This window comes from Pituophis catenifer, unplaced genomic scaffold (genome assembly GCF_029215685.1).
Source record: "Pituophis catenifer annectens isolate HBS135680 unplaced genomic scaffold, rPitCat1.0.hap2 SCAF_2, whole genome shotgun sequence".
NCBI lineage: Eukaryota > Metazoa > Chordata > Lepidosauria > Squamata > Colubridae > Pituophis > Pituophis catenifer.
In genome coordinates, this window is record NW_027256882.1 from 30,987,212 (window position 1) to 31,012,676 (window position 25,465).

A 25,465-nucleotide genomic window follows, 5' to 3' on the forward strand; every position below is an offset into this window, starting at 1 on the left:
CTGCCACGCCCACCAAGCCACGCCCACAGAACCTGTAGTAAAAAAAAATTGGATTTCACCACTGGTCCCCAGGCCTGTGATGAAGCACCCACAACTTCTGAAGGCAAAGCTGTTCCACTGATTAATTGCTCTATTTCTCCTTGCTTGTAAGTTGGTTTTAAACCTGATTGGTTTCCACCCATTGCTTCTTGTCTTGCCTTCTGGTGCTTTGAAAATAAACTGCCCCCCTTCTTTTTGTGGCAATCTCTCAAATACTGAAATACTGCTATCAGGTCCCCCCTAGACTAAGCCATGCCCAAATCCTGCAACCATCCTTCATACGTTTTCGTTGCCAGCACGGGTTCTTACATGTTCTGGAGAACCGGTAGCAGAAATTTTGAGCAGTTTGGAGAACTGGCAAATACCACCTCTAGCTGGCTCCAGAGTGGGGAGGGAATGGGGATTTTGCAGTATCCTTCCCCCTCGAGCGGGGTGGGAATGGTGATTTTGCAGTATCCTTCCCCCAGGACTGGGGAGGGAATGGGGATTTTGCAGTATCCTTCCCCTGCCACGCTCACCAAGCCACGGCCACAGAACCTGTAGTAAAAATCTGTAGTGATTTCACCACTGGCCTTTCAATTTTAGTCTCTCCCATTTCCCAGAAAAAATTACAGGCAGCATTTTAAAACCATGCAGCATAAGTGTCAGAACATTTGGGGAGAGAAAGAATATACAGCAGCAGCAGCCGACAACTTTCAGCCTTCTCCCTTCGCTGCTTCCAGGCCGTGGAGGAACCGAAAAGGCCCGACTTGCTCCCGGCTTCTCCTCCGACCTTCCCTCCGCTCACCTCCCAGCTGCTGCTTCGGCCCTTGGAAGAACAGGACCGCCAACCTCCAGGCCTCCATCCTCCCACGGATGAACCGGAAGAGGAAGTTCCTCTGCCCTTCTCCTCCCCTCGACATCTTTTCTAGCAATACTCCATGGTTTCAATGCCTTTCAACTCAGCCGCTCTCCGTTTTCTAGGCACTGGAGTCGTCTTTAGAGCGCCACCTAGTGACGTGAGGCTGAAAATACGCTCCTTCTGTCTCTGCTGTTTCTAGGATTATTTTTTTTGTAATGGAGCCGTTTTCCCACTTAGCGACCACATGCATCACTTTTATCCTGCACCATCTAGCCCTAGTCTGTCCTGTTGGGTCTCCTAGGGACGCCCACATCGTCACTGCAACTGAATCAGACGCTTCATCTCCAAGAGCTAAACCAAGAGAAAGCATCCATGGAGGGAACACAATGTACCATCAGGCAACAAGAAAGCACACCTCCCTTGGGGACCAGTGGAGAGTCTTCCAGCCAGTTCTCCCTCTTGGGGGTGCAAGATAACTCCCCAAAACAATCTTTGTGACAGAGGAAAGCTTGAAGAGTGAAGCCTGGCCCTACTTACCTTCACAAGATGAGCCAGGTGCTGTATCATAGAAGTTGATAAAGATCTTGTATGTGCAACTTTATACAATTGCCAGCTTCATCCTATTAATAGAATACAGGTAGTCCTTGATTTACAACAGTTTATTTAGGGACTGGTTGAAGTTACAACAGCACTGGAAAAAGTGACTTATGTAACCAGTTTTCAGATTTACGACTGTTGCAGCATCCCCGTGGTCCTTTAATCAAAATTCAGTCGCTTGCCAATTAACTCATATTTATGACGGTTGCAGTGTCCTGGGCTCATGACCTTCTGACAAGCAAAATCAATGGGTAAGCCAGATCACTTAACAGTTTTTGATTAAATGGGGGTTAATACTAGGTACATATGGAGATTAGGATTAGAGAAATGTAGAGGTTAGGAATAGAAAAAGGAGGTATAGTGATACAGGCCATTTGAAAGTATAGAGTAGACGTAGACCATACAGAAAGTAGGAAACTTGAGATAGATTTTATATGAGAAGCATTTGGGTGTATTTCCCCTCCCAGATCCAGAAAGGAGCAGGCCTGGATGGATGGAAACAAATCAAGGAGAGAAGCAACCTGGAATTAAGGAGAAACTTCCTAAAAGTGAGAATAATTAACCAGTGGAACAGCTTGCCTTCAGAAGTTGTGGGCGCTCCATCACTGCAGGTTTTTAAAAAGAGACTGGACAGCCACTTGTCTGAAATGGTCTGCCTGAACAGAGGGCTGGACTGGAAGACCTCCAAAGTGCCTTCCTGCTCTATTCTGATTGATTGCACATATGGGGTTTATTGGTTTCTGTATATGGCTCTGCATTTTGCCATTTGCAATATTCTATATTAAGGTTTTATTACTGTAACTGCCTGGAGTCACCTTGAGTTGGGCTGCCATATAATTTTTTTTTAATAAATTAAAAATACAGTACCTACATGCATAAATATTTATATCCTGCCTTTATTATATGTAGAAATACACTGCTTGTTAGCTAAACATGGAAATAAAGTAAAATCCCAATAGAGACCAGTAACAGATCTGTCCCATATTGTTGCCAAGAAAACATGTCCATAAAATCCCAAGGAATCCATCATAAGCTAAAGGAGACTTTTTCCAACGTAGAAAATTGTAAGTACCAGTTTTAAAGTCAGCGCAGGTGGAATAAAATCTGGGGTGGGAAGGAATATAGAATATAGAAGCAGCCTAGCCCCTTCTCTGCTTTTACACTGTGGAGGAAGCCAGGCAGCTCTACTTGCTCCCAATTGCTTCTCTGACCTGACCTCAACCCACCTTCTAGCTACTGTTTCGGCCCTGGGAAGAGCACGACTGCCATCCCCCACACCATCTGACAGGAACTACGAAGTGAGTCTTTTCCGTTGCAGATCCTGCCCTATGAAAAACTTTTCCCCTGAACTTTGGAGGTCTTTATCCTCCTAGTCTTCTCTAAAGCAAAGAAGATCTAGCTGTTTCCCTAAGTACTGGGATAAGGAGAGATGCCTGCTCATCAGAAGCTTCATTTTGAACCAGATGTTTGCTTATATTAACTTAATATGCCGCTAATCCTGCAGTGATTTTGAGCAGGCGGTTCGGCTAGATGACATACAAAGTCTCTTTCAACTTTGTTATTCTATTCTATTCCTCTCTCATGTTTGATACTAAGATGTTTCCTAAAGAGAATCAGGCAAGTAATTAAATGTTTAATTGTTCAGCTGGGTTTCCAATGAGACAACAAACAAAATTCAAGATTAGTCTACACATATAAAATGTTGCCTCATGTGGAATTTCTTGTGTGATAAGGGAGGAACTTTGTGTGAAACAATGCCTGCAATCTAGCTATTTGAATGGTTACTCCCCTATGTGTACCTTTACATGATTTATAAGGCTAGACCTACTACTGAAATCTTTCCCACAATCCGGACATTCATATGGTTTCTCTCCTGTGTGAGTCCTCCGGTGTATCACCAAATGGGAATTCCAAATAAAATGTTTCCCACATTCAAGACACTCATATGGTTTCTCTACAGTGTGAGTCCTCTGGTGTTTTACCAGGCAGGAATTATGGTAGAATTTTTTCCCACAATCTGAACACTGATATGGTTTTACTCCAGTGTGAGTTTTCTGGTGTATCACCAGGTTGGAATTCTGACTGAACCTTTTCCCACAATATAGACACTCATGTGGTTTCTCTCCTGTGTGAGTCCTCTGGTGTATCACCAAATGGGAATTCCAAGTAAAACTTTTCCCACATTCAAGACACTCATATGGTTTCTCTGCAGTGTGAGTCCTCTGGTGTTTTACCAGGTAGGAATTATGGCAGAATTTTTTCCCACAATCTGAACACTGATATGGTTTTTCTCCAGTGTGAGTTTTCTGGTGTTTCATCAGGTAGGAATTCTGACTGAACCTTTTCCCACAATACAGACACTCATGTGGTTTCTCTCCTGTGTGAGTCCTCTGGTGTATCACCAAATGGGAATTCCAAGAAAAACGTTTCCCACATTCAAGACACTCATATAGTTTCTCTACAGTGTGAGTCCTCTGGTGTTTTACCAAGTAGGAATTATGGCAGAATTTTTCCCCACAATCTGAACACTGATATGGTTTTTCTCCAGTGTGAGTTTTCTGGTGTTTCATCAGGTAGGAATTCTGACTGAAACTTTTCCCACAATGACATTTATATGGTTTCTCTCCTGTGTGAGTCCTCTGGTGTTTCATCAGGTAGGAATTCTGACTGAAACTTTTCCCACAATGACATTTATATGGTTTCTCTGCTGTGTGAGTTCTCTGATGTTTCACCATGTCAGGATTGCAACTGAAACCTTTCCCACAGTTTGGACACTTATATGGTTTCTCTCCTGTGTGAATCCTGTGATGTCGCACAAGGTGGAAATTTTGAATGAATCTTTTCCCACACTGCAGACATGCATACGGTTTTTCACCTGTGTGAATCCTTTGGTGTATCACCAGATTAGAATTCCCCTTGAAACCTTTTCCACAATCTGAACACTCATATGGTTTCTCTCCTGTGTGAGTCCTCTGGTGTTTCACCAGGTCAGATTTCCGAGAGAAATCTTTCCCACAATCAGGACACTCATACGGTTTCTCACCTGTGTGAGTTCTGTGATGTTCTACCAGGAGAGAATTCCAACTGAAACTTTTCCCACAATCTTGGCAGTCATATGGTTTCTCTCCTGTGTGAGTCTTCTGGTGTTTCATCAGGTAGGAATTCTGACTGAAACTTTTCCCACAATGACATTTATATGGTTTCTCTGCTGTGTGAGTTCTCTGATGTTTCACCATGTCAGAATTGCAACTGAAATCTTTCCCACAATCAGAACACTCATACGGTTTCTCTTGCGTGTGAGTCCTCTGGTGTATCACCATGTCATACTTCTGACTGAAACTTATCCCACAGTTTGGACACTTATATGGTTTCTCTCCTGTGTGAGTCCTGTGATGTCGCACAAGGTGGGAATTTTGAATGAATCTTTTCCCACACTGCAGACACTTATACGGCTTTTCACCTGTGTGAATCCTTTGGTGTATCACCAGGTCAGAATTCACCTTGAAACCTTTTCCACAATCTGCACACTGATACATTATCTCCACAGTATGAATCCTTGTGTCTCACCAGATTGGTGTGTATGCTAAAACTTTTGCCACATTGAGAACACTGGTAGAGCTGCTCCTCCTGCATTGGCTGATCCACGAGTCATGGGAGTCCTATTCTGAGTAAAGCTTTTACCTGTCTCTAGGCATTGGTTACATTTTTTACGGGATGGATCCTCTTGTGAATAAATGAACTGTCATCTGCAATCTGTGTTTGTTCCGCAATAGCTTGTCTTTGGCATTTTTCCAACACTGATATTCTTGGATTCATGAGGGGTCGAGAAATACTTCTGATCTCCTTTCTATAAGATTCATATTAACGGATTAGTTTCATTGTTTTAAAAATGGCTACAGAACCTGTGAAAATAGCAAAAAAAATAAAAAATCCATACATTACTAGGAAAAGATATCAATATGCTGGTTTAACCTCTAACATTCTTTATGATTCATTAGGCACATAGAAGTGTAGCAAAATCCAAGTTCAAATATCCACTCATATTTCAAATCATGAAATTCTCGTGTGGCCTTAGGTAAATCAGAAATTATTATCATTTCAAATTGTTATTAAAATTACCTGAAAACACTGAGGTTTATCTACGCACATAAATACACACCTATACATTTATCTATGTAGAAAATTATGTCAGTCTTCAAAAAGTTTCCGAAAGTGGATTCGCTGAGTTTGTTTGATCTAAATTTTAGAAAGGTGGGGTACACTAATAGATGAGATGGTGCCCAAATCCTATGCAAGATTCAAAGCATCCGTTTTAAATCATCCATGAGACTCCTCCCTTCCCAAGAAAACAACATGTCAATAACATCCCAAGGAATGAAATGTTAGGCGAAGGGCGAGGGAGATGGAAATATGAAACAAAGACTTTTTAAACCTTCCAGTAGAAAATCACAGGCAGCAATTTTAAACCATGCAGCAAAAGGATAATCAAATTTGGGGAGAGAAAGAATATGCAGCAGCGCCCACATGCTTCACCCTCGTTGCTTGCTCTGCTTCCAGGCCGTGGAGGAACCCAAAGGGCCCGACTTGCTCCCGGCTTCTCCTCCGACCTTCCCTCCACTCACCTCCCAGGAGCCTCTTCCACCCCTCGAAACAGCACAAGAGGCTCCGCCGACGCCATCTTCCTCCCGTGGGTGACCCGGAAGAGGAAGTTCCTCTGCCCTCCTCCACATCCACTCTAGCAATCCAATACTCTATCATTTCCACCTGTTCCATCTCCGCCTCCCCAGTAGACTAGCAATGCAGGTACTGTACTGTATTCGCTGCTTTCTAGGCACGAGTGTTGCTGTAAGATTGAGGCTTGACCCCACTTAGGTTCACAGGTTTAGCCAAGTGCGAAAAGTCCCCTAAAAGTTCATGAAGTTCTTTTTTTCTGTGTGGCCCTAAATCAGAGGTCTTTAAACTTGGCCGCTTTAGGACTTGTGGACTTTAACTCCCAGAATTCTCCAGCCAGCTGGAGAATGCTGGAGAATTCTGGGAGTTGAAGTCCACAAGTCTGAAAGCTGCCATGTTTGAAGACCTCTGCCCTAAATGGTTGTTAGCTACATCCCATTAACAGACGAATGGAACAGGGGAGCAATCGGGGAGCACTCACTGGCATTGCCTCTGTACCCCATTTAGATAGGTGGTAGATGTAATCTTCCTCTCTGTATTGTTGTGGAGTCTAAATCCTGCTAGAAGGCAGAATTGCTCAGTGCGGCCTTTATTTATTTTCATTTTATTTATTTATTTTGTCAAGTACCTATTAGATAATATATATAAGCATGAATTGAATACATAAAATGAATACTATTAAAGGGACATTAGGACAGGGACGGTAGGCACGCTGGTGCTCTTATGCACGCCCCTTCACAATTCCCAGCCTTATTACCTTTCAGCCTTATTTATTCCCAAGCAGCTTGAGCAAAACACTTGGAGGAAGCCAGTTTGTAGAAAGCTGGTCTAAAGATTCCTGCCCTGCATGCTGTGATAAAAATCAAAAAGTGCTTCTAGAAAGTATTAGCGTTTAAGGGTGCAAATCTTTGTGAAACTGTTGTTGTAAGTTTTTTTATTGTCATTTCTTCTCCAGAAAAGATTTCATTTTGAATTTCAATTGAATTATATATTGGTCTAATTTGTTTTACATCTAAAAACCTGGCGTTTTACAAGGAGTGTGTAGATGTTCTATATCCAATGCGTATCTGGAAATATTGGGGACAAAATAATACAGGTGCAGATATATGCATCTAAAGAAATACAAATGCACACACCTACAAAATGTATATATGTAAAAATCAATTTGTATTTTAGCTAAAAAATGTCCCAAGATTGTTACAGTCCAACCTTCTGCATTACTTTTTGAGATGTGGGGCCTTTAACTGACAAAATGATGCCTTTAACCTCAGCAAGATTTGAACCAACAGTTTTCAACATGGACATCCTCACTTGCAAATAAAGGCAGAAAATACTGTCCACTGTATTTTGGTGACATCCCTGTTCAAGTAGTCCTCACTTACCGGTGATATTTGGGATTGGCATCTCTGTCACTAAGATGCCTGATCATTAAGCATGATATCACATGACAGTGCCAATTTACATGATCTACTCCTCCGCAGATCTTAAATCACTGTGGGTTGTTAAAGGCACTTTCATGCGATTGTGACTGGAAGCTTCTTGATAGCATCCCCTTGTCAGAGGTTAGCTGGGAAGGTCACAAATGGGATCATAAATGTGGATTGATTGGCAGCACCAGAATTGGTGCAACTCCTTTTCCTGCACCTTCAAAACCACAGGAAGTGCTGAAATGCGATCACTGAAGAAGTGCCACGATGTCCACAAATCTGTGGGCTTAGGTGTATGTCTGTCTTTACAGCGCCATAGTAACTTGGAAGGCTTAGGGAACAAATAATGAAGACTGCCTATACAACTGAACCTTACAATAGTTCCTCTGCTACCAAGCTGTATGGCTATATGACAATCCCCTGGTACCATTTCTATAGAATAAAACATAATTTCTAACATCCTCAATGGCATTTTTTATAAAATAGTGGGTTAACCACAGATGAACCTAACTGATGGGGCTCCAATAAGAAAAAAAATGTGTTTGTTAGCTAAACATGGAAACAAAAGAAAGTAAAATCGCAGAAGAGACCAGTGGCGGTTCAGTCCCATATTGGTGCCAAGAAAACCACATGTCCGTAAAACTGGCCTGGTGCACAATCTGGGGGTCTTCCTGGACTGATGGCTACTGCTTGAGATTGTGACGGGGGAGGGGCTTTGCACAGATTGATCTTGTGCACCAATTGTGCCCTTTCCTTGCACACAGGTCACTCATGCCTTGGTCACCCTCCTGTTTGGATCACTGCATTGGACCACCCAGAAACGTCAACTGTTCCAGAACGCAGCAGCGCACACAGTAATGGAGGCTCCTAGGTTGCCCATGTAACATCTTTTGTGATGCAAGCTGTACTAGATTCATTCATTTACAGGTACAATTCAAGGTAATCCCCTTTAAAGTTATTTGTTACAACAAAAGCAGTCAGACCTATGTACTACCTATATACTACCCCACAGTTCCTTATAGCACTCTTGGTTTACAGAGTTAGAATATTGTCCCTAATAATCTGGATCCTCATTTTACCAATCTCTGAAGGACTGAGGGCTGAGTCCTCGAGCCCTGTCAGGATCAAACTCCAGGCTGTGAGAAGAGTGAGCTGGCAATAGTATATTCTAACCAGTGAGTCAACAGGGCACCTGTCATTATTGTCCCACTTTTAATATTTTTGCATCCATTTCTTTTACAAGGTCAGATAGGGTAAGCATGCTCCTAGCCGCTTCGCTTAAATTTTCATACTGGATAGTGAGTCTTTTCTCTGGCAGACCATTCCTCTGAAACACTCTTCCCCCTGAAGTTTGCCTGGACTTTATCCTTCTGGTCTTCCATAAAGCAAGGAAGATCTAGCTGTTCCCCCTAAGCACTGGGATAAGATTAGATGCCTGCACATCAGAAGTTTGATTTGGAACCAGTAGTTTGTTTATATTTATTAAATTTATAAGCCATTAAGCCTGCTGTGAACTTCTCCAATTTAACTCCTTGCAAGGTGAAAAATACCAAACGGCACCAGGCACAAAGGTAATTAGTAAGGCCAGGAGTCCTGGTTAATTTCTAAATTGAACAAAAGCAAGAATCCTCTTTTGGGGATTCCCAGACCATCTAATTTCTATCAACCTGGTTTGAAGTGCCCTGTATAGGCAGGGCAAGTACATACTCTATGAGGCTTTGTTATTTGCTATATATGGGGTTTATTGGTTTCTGTATTAAAGTTGTATTGCTGTAAACCGTGTGGAGTTTCCTACTAAGTAAAAATGCATACAGACATGCTTATATTCCCCTTTATTAGATATAGAAATAACTCAAGGCGACAAACATACTTAACTGAGTAATTGAGGACCCAGTTGTGGGGGCAATAAGATGACTTTGTATAAAAATACAAAAGGATGAAGGCTATTGCTTAGCACATTGTAAGCCGCCCTGAGTCCCGGAGAAGGGCGGCATATAAATCAAATTAAAAAAAAAACAAAAAACTGATCAATGCTTACTTTCTCTCACCAAGCAAAGCAGTTCCCTTCAACTTTGTGAAAGGGAACGATGACACGGGGCCAAAGAAAGGAAACTCAGATCAGATTAAGAGGCCTGCAGGCTAAAATATATGAGGAACGGTTACAAGAACTGGGTATGGCTAATCTAGTGAAGAGAAGGACCAGTGATGACATGATAGCAGTCGTCCAATATTTGAAGGGCTGCCAGAGAGAGGATGGAGGTCAATCTATTTTCCAAGGCACCTGAAGGCCAGACAAGGAAGAATGGACAGACACTGATCAAGGAAAGATTCAAACTAGAAATGAGAAATTTTCTGACAGTGAGAACAATTAACCAATGAAACAGCCTGTCTTCAGTAGTTGTGGGTGCTTCATCACTGGAGGCTTTCAAGAAGAGACTCGACCACGTGTCAAGAAACGGTGTAGGGTCTCCTCCTTGAGCAGTGGGTTGGGCTAGATGACCTATAAGGTCCGTTCCAACTCTGTTAATGTGTTAATCTGTTAGTCAACTTTCAGTCATTGTCAAAACCTCTCTAAATAATCACTTTATTATTGATTTCCTGTGGCTCCCAAGGGGCACCAGCAGGCAAAAGGCTCCAAGGGAACTATCTTCAGTCCCAGCCAGGGCTGTGTCTAAGATTTTAAGTCTGCTAAACGACATGTACATGTGTAATTTCCTTAGCACAGAATTCTGCATTAAGTCAAAGTGAGTGAGACATGTACACAGCAGAGCCTAGAAAAAGGGCCTGTCTACTGTATTTGGTAATCAACACTAATATACTTTTCAAAGAAATGTTTGAAAGTGTTTTAAAAAGAATGGTAGCATGCATGTGCACACATAAGTGTTTCTGCCTGACACTCATTTTTTAAATTAAAATTTTAATGATCAAAACACACAAAAACCATAGAAAATCAGCAATAAACAAGAAATTTGGGGGAAAACAGGTCATTTATGTCTTCCCTCCTTCTTTCTATTAAGTCATATACATTCCTGTTTGGAAATTGAGTCCCGTCAGTCAGAAGAAAACTCTTCTTAAAAACAGATCCTGGCCTTAAGTCCATTCCTCGGAGAAATTCAGACCAATGTTTTCCTTCCACATTGCTCACATCTGTGCAAAAGAACAGGGTTAGCTAGCTAAATAGAGGATGGGGAGAGAGACAGAGGAAGGGGGGAGAGGGAGAGACCAGTAACAGATCTGTCCCATATTGTTGCCAAGAAAACATGTCCATAAAATCCCAAGGAATCCATCATAAGCTAAAGGAGACTTTTTCCAATGTAGAAAATTGTAAGTACCAGTTTTAAAGTCAGCGCAGGTGGAATAAAATCTGGGGTGGGAAGGAATATAGAATATAGAAGCAGCCTAGCTCCTTCTCTGCTTTTACACTGTGGAGGAAGCCAGGCAGCTCTACTTGTTCCTGATTTCTTCTCTGACCTGACTTCAACCCACCTTCTAGCTACTGCTTCGGCCCTGGGAAGAGCACGACTGCCAACCCCCACACCATCTGATAGGAACTACGAAGTGAGTCTTTTCCGTTGCAGATCCTGCCCTATGAAAAACTTTTCCCCTAAACTTTGGAGGTCTTTATCCTCCTAGTCTTCTCTAAAGCAAAGAAGATCTAGCTGTTTCCCTAAGTACTGGGATAAGAAGAGATGCCTGCTCATCAGAAGCTTCATTTTGAACCAGATGTTTGCTTATATTTATTAACTTAATATGCCACTAATCCTGCAGTGATTTTGAACAGGCGGTTTGACTAGATGACATAGAAAGTCTCTTCCAACTTTGTTATTCTATTCTATTCCTCTCTCATGTTTGATACTAAGATGTTTTCTAAAGAGAATCAGGCAAGTAATTAAATGTTTAATTGTTCAGCTGGGTTTCCAATGAGACAACAAACAAAATTCAAGATTAGTCTACACACATGAAATGTTGCCTCATGTGGAATTGCTTGTGTGATAAGGGAGGAACTTTGTGTGAAACACTGCCTGCAATCTAGCTATTTGAATGGTTACTCCCCTATGTGTACCCTTACATGATTTATAAGGTTAGACCTACTACTGAAATCCTTCCCACAATCCGGACATTCATAGGGTTTCTCTCCTGTGTGAGTCCTCTGGTGTATCACCAAATGGGAATTCCAAGTAAAACGTTTCCCACATTCAAGACACTCATATGGTTTCTCTACAGTGTGAATCCTCTGGTGTTTCACCAAGTAGGAATTATGGCAGAATTTTTTCCCACAATCTGGACACTGATATGGTTTTTCTCCAGTGTGAGTTTTCTGGTGTTTCACCAGGGAGGAATTCTGACTGAAACTTTTTCCACAATGACATTTATATGGTTTCTCTCCTGTGTGAGTCCTCTGGTGTTTCATCAAGTAGGAATTCTGACTGAAACTTTTCCCACAATGACATTTATATGGTTTCTCTGCTGTGTGAGTTCTCTGATGTTTCACCATGTCAGAATTGCAACTGAAACCTTTCCCACAATCTGAACACTCATACGGCTTCTCTTGCGTGTGAGTCCTCTGATGTATCACCAGGTCAGAATTCTGACTGAAACTTTTCCCACAATTTGGACACTTATATGGTTTCTCTCCTGTGTGAATCCTGTGATGTCGCACAAGGTGGAAATTTTGAATGAATCTTTTCCCACACTGCAGACACGCATACGGTTTTTCACCTGTGTGAATCCTTTGATGTATCACCAGGTCAGAATTCCCCTTGAAACCTTTTCCACAATCTGAACACTCATATGGTTTCTCTCCTGTGTGAGTCCTCTGGTGTTTTACCAGGTCAGATTTCCGAGAGAAATCTTTCCCACAATCAGGACACTCATATGGTTTCTCACCTGTGTGAGTTCTGTGATGTTCTATCAGGAGAGAATTCCAACTGAAACTTTTCCCACAATCTTGGCAGTCATATGGTTTCTCTCCTGTGTGAATCTTCTGGTGTTTCATCAGGTAGGAATTCTGACTGAAACTTTTCCCACAATGACATTTATATGGTTTCTCTGCTGTGTGAGTCCTCTGATGTTTCACCATGTCAGAATTGCAACTGAAACCTTTCCCACAATCTGAACACTCATACGGTTTCTCTTGCGTATGAGTCCTCTGATGTATCACCAGGTCAGAATTCTGACTGAAACTTTTCCCACAATTTGGACACCTATATGGTTTCTCTCCTGTGTGAGTCCTGTGATGTCGCACAAGGTGGAAATTTTGAATGAATCTTTTCCCACACTGCAGACATTCATATGGTTTTTCACCTGTGTGAATCCTTTGGTGTATCACCAGGTCAGAATTCCCCTTGAAACCTTTTCCACAATCTGCACACTGATACATTTTCTTCCCAGTATGAGTCCTCATGTCTAACCAGATTGGTGTGTATGCTAAATCTTTTGCCACATTGGGAATACTGGTAGAACTGCTCCTTCTGCATCAGCAGATCCATGAGTCATGGGAGTCCTATTCTGAGTAAAGCTTTTACCTGTCTCTAGGCATTTGTTACATTTTTTTATGGAATGGATCCTCCCGTGAATAAATGAACTGTGATCTGCAATCTGTGTTTGTCCCGCAATAGGCAGTCTGTGGAGATTTTGCAAAACTGATATTCTTGGATTCATGAGGGAGCGAAAAATAATTCTCGCACCCTTATCTGGTGGTGCTTTGATTCAAGACACTCTTTCCTTCCTCAACGGCTTTCATTAATCCCTTTGGCTATCTAAGGGACCTTTTCCTTCCCACTGATGTCCAGCTTTTCCTACTTTTTCTGAATTTGGTAATTATATCTTTTTACCTTTTCATGCAATATTTTCATGAAGTTCCACATAATCAATTCCACCTGAAAACTCTGTTTCTGTTATTCTCTTCATTGTCTCCTTCCAACTGCTGAGGAAAGAGAAGAATTTTAACACATTCTGGAAAAAGTGGAAAATATTTTGAGTGATGGTTTGTTTTGCATTCTAATGCTGCTTTTCATTCTCTTTTGTCCAGATGACTCTTCTTGGCATCCCCCTTGTTTCTAAGATTCATATTAATGGATTAGTTTCATTCTTTTAAAAATGGCTGCAGAACCTGTGAAAATAACAAAAAAAAAATTCCATATATTACTAGGAAAAGCAAAGATATCAATATGCTGGTTTAACCTCTAACGTTCTTTATTATTCATTAGGCACATAGAAATATAGCAAAATCCAAGTTCAAATATCCAGTCATATTTCAAATCATGAAATTCTCGTATGGCCTTAGGTAAATCAGAAATTATTATCATTTCAAACTGTTATTAAAATTACCTGAAAACACTGAAGAATATCTATGCACACATAAATACACACCTATAAATTTATCTATTTAGAAAATTATGTCAGTCTTCAAAATGTTTCAGAAAGTGGATTCACTGAATTTGTTTGATCTAAATTTTAGAAAGGTGGGGGACACTAACAGATGAGATGGTGCCCAAATCCTATGCAAGATTTAAAGCACCCGTTTTGCCTATGAAACTGATAGGAAAAAAATATCACAAGGAATGAAGTGTTACCGAGGGAGATAGGCGGTTAAGAAATATGAAATAAAGACTTTTAAATGCCCCAAATCTCCCATCTCCCAGTAGGAAATTACTGGCAGCAATTTTAAATCATGCGGCATAAGGGTAATAAAATTTTGGAAGAGAAAGAATATACAGCAGCAGTCCACATGCTTCAGCCCCGTTGCTTGCTCTTGCTTCCAGGCCGTGGAGGAACCCAAAGGGCCCGACTTGCTCCCGGCTTCTCCTCCGACCTTCCCTCCACTCACCTCCCAGGAGCCTCTTCGACCCCTTGAAACAGCACAAGAGGAACCAGCGACGCCATCTTCCTCTCGTGGGTGACCCGGAAGAGGAAGTTCCTCTGTCCTACTGCAAAATCCCCCCTAGCAATCCAAAACTCTATCGTTTCAACTCGTTCCACCTCAGGCTCTACCCCTCCAGTGGACTGCCAGTAGCAATGCCACTACTGTACTGTATTCACAGCTTTCTAGTCTGGAGTGTTTCTTCTTTCTTGAGCGCCATCTAGTGACATAAGGCTTTAAAACACGCTAGTTCCATTTCTACCCAAAAGCTTTTGCAATATGGTTTCTCTCCTGTGTGAGTCCTGTGACGTCTCACAAGGTGGGAATTTTGAATTATTTTTTTCCCCCATACTGCAGACACTTGTATGTTTTTTCACCTGTGTTAGTCCTTTGATGTATCACCAGATCAGAATTCCCCTTGAAACTTTTTCCATAATATGAGTACTCATATGGTTTCTCTCCTGTGTGAGTCCTCTGGTATTTTAACAGGTCAGATTTCCAAGAGAAATCTTTCCCACAGTTAGGACACTCCTATACAGTAGTTTCTCTCCTCTTTGAGTTCCCTAATGTTCCACAAGGTGGGAATTCCAACTGAAACTTTCCCACAAAATAGACACTCATATGGTCTCTTTCCAGTGTGAGTCCTGTAGAAACATTTCCCACAATTAGGACATTCAGAGTTTCTCCCAATGTAAGCCCCCTTGTGACTCATCCCATTAGTGTACAAGAACTGGTAGAGCTTTTCTCCAATATGGGGAGATTAGTGCACTGGACCACTCAGAAACCTCAACTTGTCCAGAACACAGCAGGACACACAGTAATGGGGAATCCTGGGTTGCCCATGGAACATTTTTGTGGTGTGAACTGCCCTGGATTCGTTTAAGGTACAATTCAACATGCTGCTCATCACCTTTAAAATTATTTGTTTATCATAGCAATAGGACATAGAATTAATATACCACCCACAGTGATTTATAGCACTTTTGGGTTTATTGTCCCCAACAATCTGGGTCCTCATTTTAGGAATCTCAGAAGGACGGAAGGCTGAGTCAACCTCGAGTCCTGTCAGGATTGCATTCCAGGCTGTGGGAAGAGTCAGATGGCAATACTGCATTCTAACCACTGAGCCAACAGGGTGCCTGTCATTATTGCCCCACATTTATTATATTTGCATATTTCCATCCGTTCTACAGGTCAGATAAGGTGGGCACACTCCTAGCCTCTTCCCTTAAATATTGTTATTGGATAGGAGCTAGGAAGTGAGTCTTTTCTGTTGCAGACCCTGTCCTGTGAAAGACTCTCCCCGTGATGTTTGGCAGGCTTTTAGCCTCCTAGTCTTCCGAAAAGAAGGAAGCTCTAGCTCTTCCCCTAAGCACTGGGATAAGAAGAGATGCCTGCTCATCAGAAGCTTGATTTGGAACCAGGTTTTTGTTTTTATGCATTTGGTTTTAATGTGGTCTTTAATTACTGATTGGGAGCTGGCCAGAGTTTGTCATAACATGGTTGGCAGTGTAGTTTAAATAAATCAGAGGAAAAGGTAATGAATCTGAAAAATGGCCCCACTGAGGCTGCCCATCTGCAAGTTGCTTGAGGCACTGAAGTTCAATGCATTTCTTTAATTATCAAATTTATATAATGTTAATCCTGCAGATAACTTCTCAAATGTAATTCCTTGCAAGGAGAAAATCTACCCGTCTTTCACCAGAAGGAATGGCACTGGGCATGAATGTAATTAGTAAGGCCAAGGAGGCCTGGTTAACTTCTAATTTGAACAAAAGCAAGAATCAAAAGCAAGATTCACCCTGATCGTCCACATGCCATCAACCATGCTAGATGTGCCCTATATTTGCAGGGAAAGTACATGTTAAATGTGAAGGCGTTGCATTTTGCCATTTGCAATATATGGGGTTTATTGATTTCCATATTAATAAGGGATTACAGGGTCATTAAAAGACACAAAAATTGGTTTTCGTATTAAGATTTAATTGCTAAAAATAATGTGAGTTGGGCTGCCATTTTTATTTATTTATTTATTTATTTAGTTTTTGCTAAATAAAAATACATGCATACATGTTTATATACCTCTTTATTTTATAGAGAAAAAACTCAAGGCGGCAAACATACCTAATTCAGATCCACGCTCTTTTTCTCTCACCCAGAAAAGCAGTTCCTGACTCCATAAAAGGGGAGTACCATACTGGGCCAGAGAAAGGAAGCGCAGGTCAGATTAAGAGGCCTGCAGGCTAAAACATATGACGAACGGTTACAAGAACTGGGAAAGGTTAGTCTAGTGAAGAGAAGGACCAGTGATAAAATGATAGCACTGTTCCAACATTTGAAAGGCTGTCACAGACAAGGGAATAACCTATTTTCCAAAGCAAAAGAAGGGCAGACAAGGCACAATGGATGGAAACTTATCAAGGAGAGATTCAAGCTAGAAATTATGAGAAATTTTCTGACAGTGACAAAAATCAACCAATGGAAGAGCTTGCCTTCAGGAGTTGTGGGTGCTCCATCACCGGAAGCTTTTAAAGAAGAGACTGGACAGCGATTTGTCAGAAATGGTATTGGGTCTGCTGCATGCAAAGTTCCTTCCAACTTTGTTATTTTATTGTATTCCTCACTGATATTTGATACTAAGACATGTTTCAACTAAAAAGAATCATGCAAGAAATTAAACAGTTAATTGCTTAGCTGTGTTTTCCAATCAGAGTCAAGCAACAAAATACAAGGTTCATTTATACACATCAATTTTTGCCTCATGTGGAATTTCTTGTGTGTGATAAAGAGAGGAATCTTGTGCAAAAAACTGTCTGAAATCTGGGTAGTTGAAGGGTTACTCCCCTATGTGTAACCTTACATGATTTATAAGGCTAGACCTACTACTGAAATCTTTCCCACAATCCGGACATTCATAAGGTTTCTCTCCTGTGTGAGTCCTCCAGTGTGTCACCAAATTGGAATTCCGACTGAAAGTTTTCCCACATTCGAGACATTCATAAGGTTTTTCTCCTGTGTGAGCCCTCTGGTGTATCACCAAGTAGGAATTTTGAATGAAACTCTTCCCACACTCCAGACACTCATATGGTTTTTCCCCTGTGTGAGTCCTCTGGTGTTTCATCAGATAGGAATTCTGACTAAACTTTTCCCCACAATCTGGACACTGATATGGTTTCTCTCCTGTATGAGTTCTTTCATGTATCACAAGGTTGGAATTTTGACTGAAACTTTTCCCACAATACAGACACTCATATGGTTTCTCTCCAGTGTGAGTTCTCTGATGTCTCACCAGCTTGGAATTTCGAGGGAAGCATTTCCCACAATCCAAACACTCATAGAGTCTCTCCCCTCTGTGAGTCCTCTGATGCTTCACCAATTCAGATTTGCAACTGAAACTTCCCTGACATTCTGGACACTTGTACAGTTTCTCTCCTGTGTGACTCTTCTGGTGTATCACCAGGTGGAAATTCCAACTAAATCTTTTCCCACAATCCAGGCACTCATACGGTTTTTCCCCTCTGTGAGTATTCTGGTGTTGCACCAGGTTGGAAGTCTGACTGAAACTTTTCCCACAATCAGGACATTCATATGGTTTCTCTTTCCTGTGAGTCTTCTGGTGAATAAGCAAGTTGGAATTTCGAATGAAACTTTTCCCACAATCCAGACACTGATACTGTTTGTCCCCTGTGTGAATTCTCTGGTGTACCACCAGGTGAGAATTCCGATGGAAAATTTTCCCACAATCCGCACACTTATATGGTTTCTCTCCTGTGTGAGACCTCTGGTGTTTCACCAGGTAGGAATTCTGACTGAAACTTTTCCCACAATCACATTTATATGGTTTCTCGCCTGTGTGAGTCCTCTGATGTTTCACCAGATCGGAATTACAACTGTAACCTTTCCTACAATCTGAACACTCATACTGTTTCACTCCTGTGTGAGACCTCTGGTGTTTTACCAAGTAGGAATTCTGACTGAAACTTTTCCCACAATCATTACATTTATATGGTTTCTCTCCTGTGTGAGTCCTCTGATGTTTCACCAGGTCGGAATTGCAACTGAAACCTTTCCCACAACCTAGGCACTCATACGGTTTCTCTCCCGTGTGAGTCCTGTGGTGTATCACCAGGTAAGATTTCTGACTGTAACTTTTCCCACAATCTGGACACTTATATGGTTTCTCTCCTGTGTGAGTCCTCTGATGTTTAACCAGGTCATAATTGCAGGTGAAATCTTTCCCACAATCTTGACACTCATAGGGTTTTTCTCCTGTGTGTGTCCTCTGGTGTTTCACCAGGTAGGAATTCTGACTAAAACTTTCCCCACAATCACGACATTTATATGGTTTCTCTCCTGTGTGAATCCTCTGATGTTTCACCAGGTCACATTTCCAAGAAAAATCTTTCCCACAATCAGGACACTCATATGGTTTCTCTCCTGTGTGAGTCCTCCTATGTTCCACCAGGTGGGAATTCCAACTGAAACTTTTCCCACAATCTGGGCACTCATATAGTTTCTTTTCTGTGTGAGTCCTCTTGTGTCTCACCATATTAGTGTGCTTGCTAAATCTTTTGCCAAATTGGGAGCACTGGTAGAATATCTCTCCAGTAAAGTTTTTGCCACAATCCAAACATTTGTATCACTTTTCACTGGGTGGTTCATCTCATGCATAATCACCTGTTATCTACAGCTTCTATTTCTCCCAGATTAGGCAGTCTGTGGGCCTTTTCAAATTCTTGAGCAGGCCAAAAATATTTCTGAGCTCTTATTTGGAGGTTCTTTGCTTTAAGTCACTCTTTCCTTCATCATTAATTTATACCTGCCCATTTTGGCTATCCAAGGGTCCTTTTCCTTCCCATTCACTTCTAGTTATTTGCAATTTTTTATTTTGATATTATCCCCCTGGAGTTATCACGTAATGTTTCCTTGATTTGCACGTATTTTTTCCAGGTCAAAACTTTGTTCTTGTTATTCTCTCCCTTGTCTCTCACCTGATGAGGAAGGAGAAGAGTTTTTACACTTTCTGGAGGAATTGGAAAAGATTTTGACTGATGGTTTGTTTTGCATTTTAATGCTGCTTCTCATTCTCTGCTGTCCAGAGTGTTCTTCATGGCATCCTCTTTATCTGTAAGATTCATATTAATGGATTAGTTTCTTTATTGTTTAAAAAATGGCTGCAGGACATGTGAAAGCAGCAAAAAAAACCCTCTCATATATTACCATGAAAAGAACAATATTCTAGTTTCACCTCTAACATTATGATTAAATTGGAATATAGAACACTAGCAAAATTAAAGTTCAAATATTGTTTCAATCATAAAATTATCTTTCTGGCTTGGATAGATCACACATATATACACATATACAGAAATAGACACCTAAGAATGGATGTATTTCTGTGTGCACATGCATGTGTTTATCAATTAAAATAAGTCTTTTAGCCCAACTCCCTGCTCAAACAGGAGACTCTATACTATTTCAGACAAGTTGCTGACCAGTCGTTTCTTAAAAACTTCCTTTGATGAAGCACCCACAACTTCTGAAGGCAAAGCTATTCCACTGGTTAATTGTCCTCACTGGTAGGAAGCAGGGTGGATAAAAATCAATGATTTTTAAAAAAAAAATTAAAAAAAATCAGATTTTTTTAATTTAAATCGGATATTTTTTTATTAAAATTGGATTTATTTTAATAAAAAACTTTTGGGGTAAAAATCTATCGTAAGATGGTTTTCTATTTAAGATACATAAATAATTTAGTTTATTCAGCATGAAATGGAGCTTAGTTATGTAGCATGAGGCTGTATATTCTGCAACACAGGGACTATCGGTGAGTCGACAGTGGATCAAAGGAGTAGCAGAGATGACAGTTGCTCTTTAAAAATTATGATTTAAATCAAGTTCATTTAAATCAAGCCTTTTTACTAGTGATTTAAATCATGATTTAAACCGTGATTTAAATCAACTCGATTTAAATCAAATCCACCCTGGTAGGAAGTGTCTCCTCAATTCCAGGTTGTTTCTCTCCTTGATTGGTTTCCCTCCATTGCTTCCCGTCGCGTGTTCTGGTGCTTTGGAAAATAAATTGACCCCCTCCTCTTTGTGGCAGCCCCTCAAATACTGGAATAACCACTATCATGTCCCCACTAGACCTTCTTTTCTCAAGACTGGTCATATTCAAATCCTGCAACTCTTCCTTCATATGATTTACTCTCCAGGACTTTTAATTTTAGTCTCTCCCATCTGCCAGAAGGAAATTACAGGCAGAAGTTTTAAATCATGCAGGATTACTGTAACAGCAGCTGGGGAGAGAAAGAATATTCAGTAGTAATCAACATATTTCAGCCCAGTTGCTTCACTGCTTTCAGGCCGTGGAGGAAACCAAAGAGCCCGACTTGCTCCCGGTTTCTCCTCCGACCTGCCTTCCGCTCACCTTCCAGCTGCTGCTTCGACCCTGGGAAGAGCACGACTGTCACCTTTCTGGCCTCCATCCTCATCCATAGATGAGCCGGAAGAGGAAGTTCCTTTGCCCGTATTCTCTCCTTGACATTCTTTCTAGCAATACTCGATGGTTTTAACTCCATATCACCTCTGCTGCTCTCCCTCCGTTTGGATGTCCCAACAAAGCCACCAGCGATGCAGATTATATTGACGGTATTCTAAGGCCCTGGCGTTGTGTTAGAGCTCCCCCTAGTGGCGTGAGACTGAAAATACGCTTATTTTGTGGCTGGCGTTTCGAAGACTTTTTTCTTTTCTTTTCTTAGTCATTATTATTATTAGTCATATTTCTATGCCGCCCACTCTCCAAGGACTCTGGGCGGCTTACACCAAAGACAGTATACTAAATAGCATATTGCCTCCAATAATCTGGGTCCTCATTTTACCCACCTCGGAAGGATGGAAGGCTGAGTCAACCTTGAGCTGGTGTGATTTGATCTGCTGAACTAGCAGTCAGCTGAAGTAGCTGCAGTACTGCACTCTAACCACTGCGCCACCTTGGCTCTTTTCTTTTTTTAATGAAGTGCCGTTTTCCAACTCTTAGCCATCATAGCCATAACTTTTTTCCGGAACCATCTCTAGCCCTAGTCTGTCCTATCGGGTCTCATAAGGGATGCTCTGGTTGTTGCTCCAGCTGAGCCAGGAGCTTCATTTGAAAGATTTGGCCTGGCTAGGTGACTCAGTGGCTAAGACACTGAGCTTGTCGATCAGAAAGGATGGCAGTTCAAATCCCTAGTATAGGTCTCCTGCGTGAGCAGGGAGTTGGACTAGATCAGGGGTCCCCAACCTTTCCGACCTCAGGGACCACTAAATTCATAATTTTAAATCCCAAGGACCACTAATATGAATTTTTTAAAAGATCAATAGTATTTAATCAGGGGGTAGGTTCTAAATTTTTTTATTACCGGGTTTGTGGGTGTGGTTTATTTTGTGGGCATGGCTTGGTGAGGGGTAATGTGACTGGGTGGGCATGGCCAACTTTTTTTTTTTACTTTTAAAAGCATATTTTTTACAACCTTAAGAGGTTGCAGAAAAAAAATGCTTTTAGATGCCTCTGACGATCCCAGCTGAGCCGCGAGATCATCAGAGCCTTTTTTTTTAACTTTTAAAAGCATTTTTTCGGCCGAAGAGGTGGTAGAAAAAATGCTTTTAAAAGTAAAAAAAAAAAAAGCCGGATAAGGTGGGTGGGGTAAGTGAGCGGCGACCGGTTTGGGGACATGGCCAGCCAATGTTATTACCGGTTCTCCGAACTACTACAAATTTTTACTACCGGGTTCTTGCAAACTGATGCAAACCGGGAGCAACCCACCACTGTATTTAGTGCAATATAAAAATGCAAATAATTTTTCTGTGGACCACCAAAATTTTCTCACGGACCACCAGTGGTCCATGGACTAGATCAGCGGTCACCAACTGGTGGTCCATGGACCAGGGGTGGGTTCTACTTACCTTTACTACTGGTTTGCAACGGGGCCGCGTGAGCGCTCTTCTGTGCATGCGCAGAAGCATTCTGATGACATCAGGGTCGGTGGGCGGAGCCTCCCGCTGGTTTTACTACCGGTTCTATAGAACCGGTACAAACCGGAGGCAACCCACCACTGCCGTGGACCACTGGTGGTCCACAAGCAAATTTTGGTGGTCCACAGAAAAATTATTTGCATTTTTTATATTGCACTAAATCAGGGGTCCTCAAACTACACCCCCTGGGCTGAATACATGCAATGAACATTTGTGTTGCTGCATACAGTCTCACCCCTTTGGGGTCTTGTGTGGTCAGAGGGGGGAAGAAATTCCGACTTGTGGTCTACTTCAGCCTCCTGGTGTGGGGCTATGGATGAAGGCTGGAGAGAAGTGCCGCTGGTGGCAAAGAGACGGAGGGCCTTGTTCCAGTGGGACTGCATCATGGCCTGGAACTGGCTAACCATCTTAGCCCGCTGAGCCTCCAGGCCCCGACACCTGGCCTTGCACTCCCGCAGGTCTTCCCTCTGCTTGGAAAGCCTATGCTCATAGTCCTCAGTGAGGTACTTCTGCTGAGCCTCCTTCTCAAGTCAGATCCAATTTGAACTGAGCTATTTTGCCAACTTTTTTTTCGTGGTGGCTGCTTAGCTCCAACAACTGCTTCCTGTTGGGGCCCTAAGAAGCCCAGGTGGGGAGGCGAGGAGGGGCAAGTAGAGGCCAGCAAGGCACCCCTCAACATGAGTGACATCAAATTGACTATGCCCACCCAGTCACATGCCCACCTAGCCATGCCCACCCAGCCAGTCATTAGGCAGATCATATTAGTGGTCCATGGGATTTGAAATTATGAATTTAGTGGTCCCTGAAGTCCGAAAGGTTGGTGACCCCTGGACCAGATGACCTCCAAGATCCATCCCAACTCTGTTACTGTTATTATTAAGAGCTAAACCGAGGAAAAGCATCTGGGGGGGAACACAATGTGCCATTGGGCAATAAGAATGGGCACCTCCCTTGAGGATCAGTGAAGACTCTTCCAGCCAGCTCTCTCTCTTGGGGGTGCAGGATGACTCCCTGAAACTATCTTTGCAAATGAGGGAAGCCTGAAGAGTGTAGCTTCACCCTACTTACCTTCACAAGTTTAGCCAGGTGCTGCATCCTGAAAGTTGATAAAGGTCTTGTTTGTATGTGCAGCCTTAAATGATTGCCAGCTTCATCCCATTAATAAAATAAAGGACAAAACCTTGAAGTTCCCTCCAGTGGTGGGATTCAAGTAATTTAACAACCGATTCTGTGCCCTAATTATTTCTTCCAACAACCAGTTTGCCAAACTGCTCAGAAAGTTAACAACCGGTTCTCCCGAAGTGGTGCGAACTGGCTGAATCCCACCACTGGTTCCCTCCCACATTGCTTCCAAATGCATCTAGACGGGAGATATTATTTTTCCATCTGCATTCTTGCAGGGCCTAAATCTCACTAGAGGGCAGAATTCCTCTGAGCAGCCTTCCCAATTTCCACAGGAGTTAAGATTCGAGCATTGAATATTCTCAGGCAACTTGCGGAAAAACGTTTGGAGGGTGCTAGTTTGAAGAAAGCTGATTTAAAGAATCCTGGATTAAGCAGTCGCCTCTCAATTCCTCTCCCAGCCTCAGAAAGTAGCAGGCCTGGAGACCACCCACGTTCCCATAGCTCTCAAGCTCTCACCTGCTGGCCTGGAACTCCTACCTCTTCCCATACAACAATCACAATAGGTCCTCACTTAATGACCCACAGGGTCCTGGAGTTGCAATGGCAACTGGAGCTGTCCGGCTTGTCCTCAGTAAGCAATATGGTTTAACATCTACATGAAACCGCTAGAGGAGATCATCCATCCTGTGATGTTCCAATTAGGTACAGCTAGTGCTCAATTTACAACACTTCGTTTAGTGACCATTTGAAGTTACAACAGCATTGACAAAAATGACCATTTTTCACACTCAAAGACTACTGCAGCATGCCCATGGTCATTTGTTCAAAATTGAGATGCTTGACAAGAGGGAGGCCTTGTACATTGGACACTCATGCCTTGCTCACCTCCTGTGGATCCCTGCACTGGGCCACCCAGAAACTTCAACTGGTCCAGAACACAGCAGCAACACACACAGTAATGGGAGTCCCTAGATTGCCCATCTATCAGTTTGGTTGTGCGAGATCCGCTGGATTCATTTCTCTACAAGTGCAACTGAAGATGTTGGTCATCGACTTTAAAGTTATTTATTATAGAAATAGCGCTTAGAACAGAGTTTCTCAACCCTGGCAACTTTCAGATGTATGGACTTCAACTCCCAGAATTCCCCAGCTAGCACGGTTGGCTGGGGAATTCTGGGAGTTGAAGTCCATGTATCTGAAAGTTTCCAAGGTTAAGAAACTCTGGCTACCACCCCACAGTGTTTTATAGCACTTTCAGTTTATTGGCCCCAACAATTTGGCTCATTTTATCAATCACTGAAGGACGGAAGGCTGAGCAAACCTTGAGGCCCGTCAGGATCAAACTCCAGGCTGTGGGCAGAGTCAGCCAGCAATACTGCATTGTAACCACTAAGTCACCAGGGCACCTGTCATTATTGTCCCACCTTTATTATTTTTGCATCTATCTCTTTTACCAGGTCAGATAGTGTGAGCACGCTGCTAGCCTCTTCCTTTAAATATTCCTATTGGATAGTGAGTCATTTCCATTGCAGACACTGCATCAGAAGCTTAATTTTTACTTATTAAATTTATATGCTGCTAATCCTGAGGTGAACTTCTCCAACGTAACCCCTGCGAAGTGAAAAAATAACCAGTTCTGAGCAAGAATGGCACCAGGCACAAACTTAATTAGTAAGGTAAGTAAATTTATAAATTGAACAAAAGCAAGAGACAACTTTTTGGAATCTTCAGATAATCAAATTGCCATCAACCTTGCTAGAAGTGCCCTGTATTTGCAGGGCAAGTATATTTTAAATGTGGAGGCTTTGCATTTTGCCATTTGCTATATATGGGGATTTACTGGTTTCTCTATTAAGGTTTTATTGCTGTAAATCGTGTGGAGTCATACGA

The 25,465-nt window shown here is 42.0% G+C and overlaps 2 protein-coding genes across 2 annotated transcripts; both read right to left on the reverse strand.

Annotated features, from left to right (window-relative positions):
• Window positions 1-2,461: 2,461 nt before the first annotated feature.
• On the reverse strand, window positions 2,462-13,368 carry LOC139312018 (zinc finger protein 208-like). The gene is made up of 2 exons (XM_070936537.1): window positions 11,668-13,368; window positions 2,462-4,985 (listed from the first exon to the last, which is right to left on the reverse strand). Exons 1-2 carry the CDS (start codon window positions 12,977-12,979, stop codon window positions 3,259-3,261), a joined length of 3,039 nt encoding a protein of 1,012 aa, XP_070792638.1. The 5' UTR covers window positions 12,980-13,368; the 3' UTR covers window positions 2,462-3,258.
• A 3,789-nt stretch (window positions 13,369-17,157) lies between these two features.
• Window positions 17,158-19,150, reverse strand: LOC139312021 (zinc finger protein 271-like). Its single transcript, XM_070936541.1, has one exon. It carries the CDS (start codon window positions 18,984-18,986, stop codon window positions 17,274-17,276), a length of 1,713 nt encoding a protein of 570 aa, XP_070792642.1. The 5' UTR covers window positions 18,987-19,150; the 3' UTR covers window positions 17,158-17,273.
• Between the last annotated feature and the right edge of the window lie 6,315 nt (window positions 19,151-25,465).

What these genes read in the sequence shown, in the direction of transcription:
- LOC139312018 (XM_070936537.1), bottom strand. Translation starts at nt 12,979, where the DNA reads ATGAGGACTCATACTGGGAAGAAAATGTATCAGTGTGCAGATTGTGGA. An exon ending in TTGTGGGAAGGATTTCAGTA is followed by an intron (nt 4,986 to 11,667) that starts GTAGGTCTAACC and finishes ATTGTGGAAAAG; the next exon opens with GTTTCAAGGTGAATTCTGAC.
- LOC139312021 (XM_070936541.1), bottom strand. Translation starts at nt 18,986, where the DNA reads ATGGTGAGACACAAGAGGACTCACACAGAAAAGAAACTATATGAGTGC.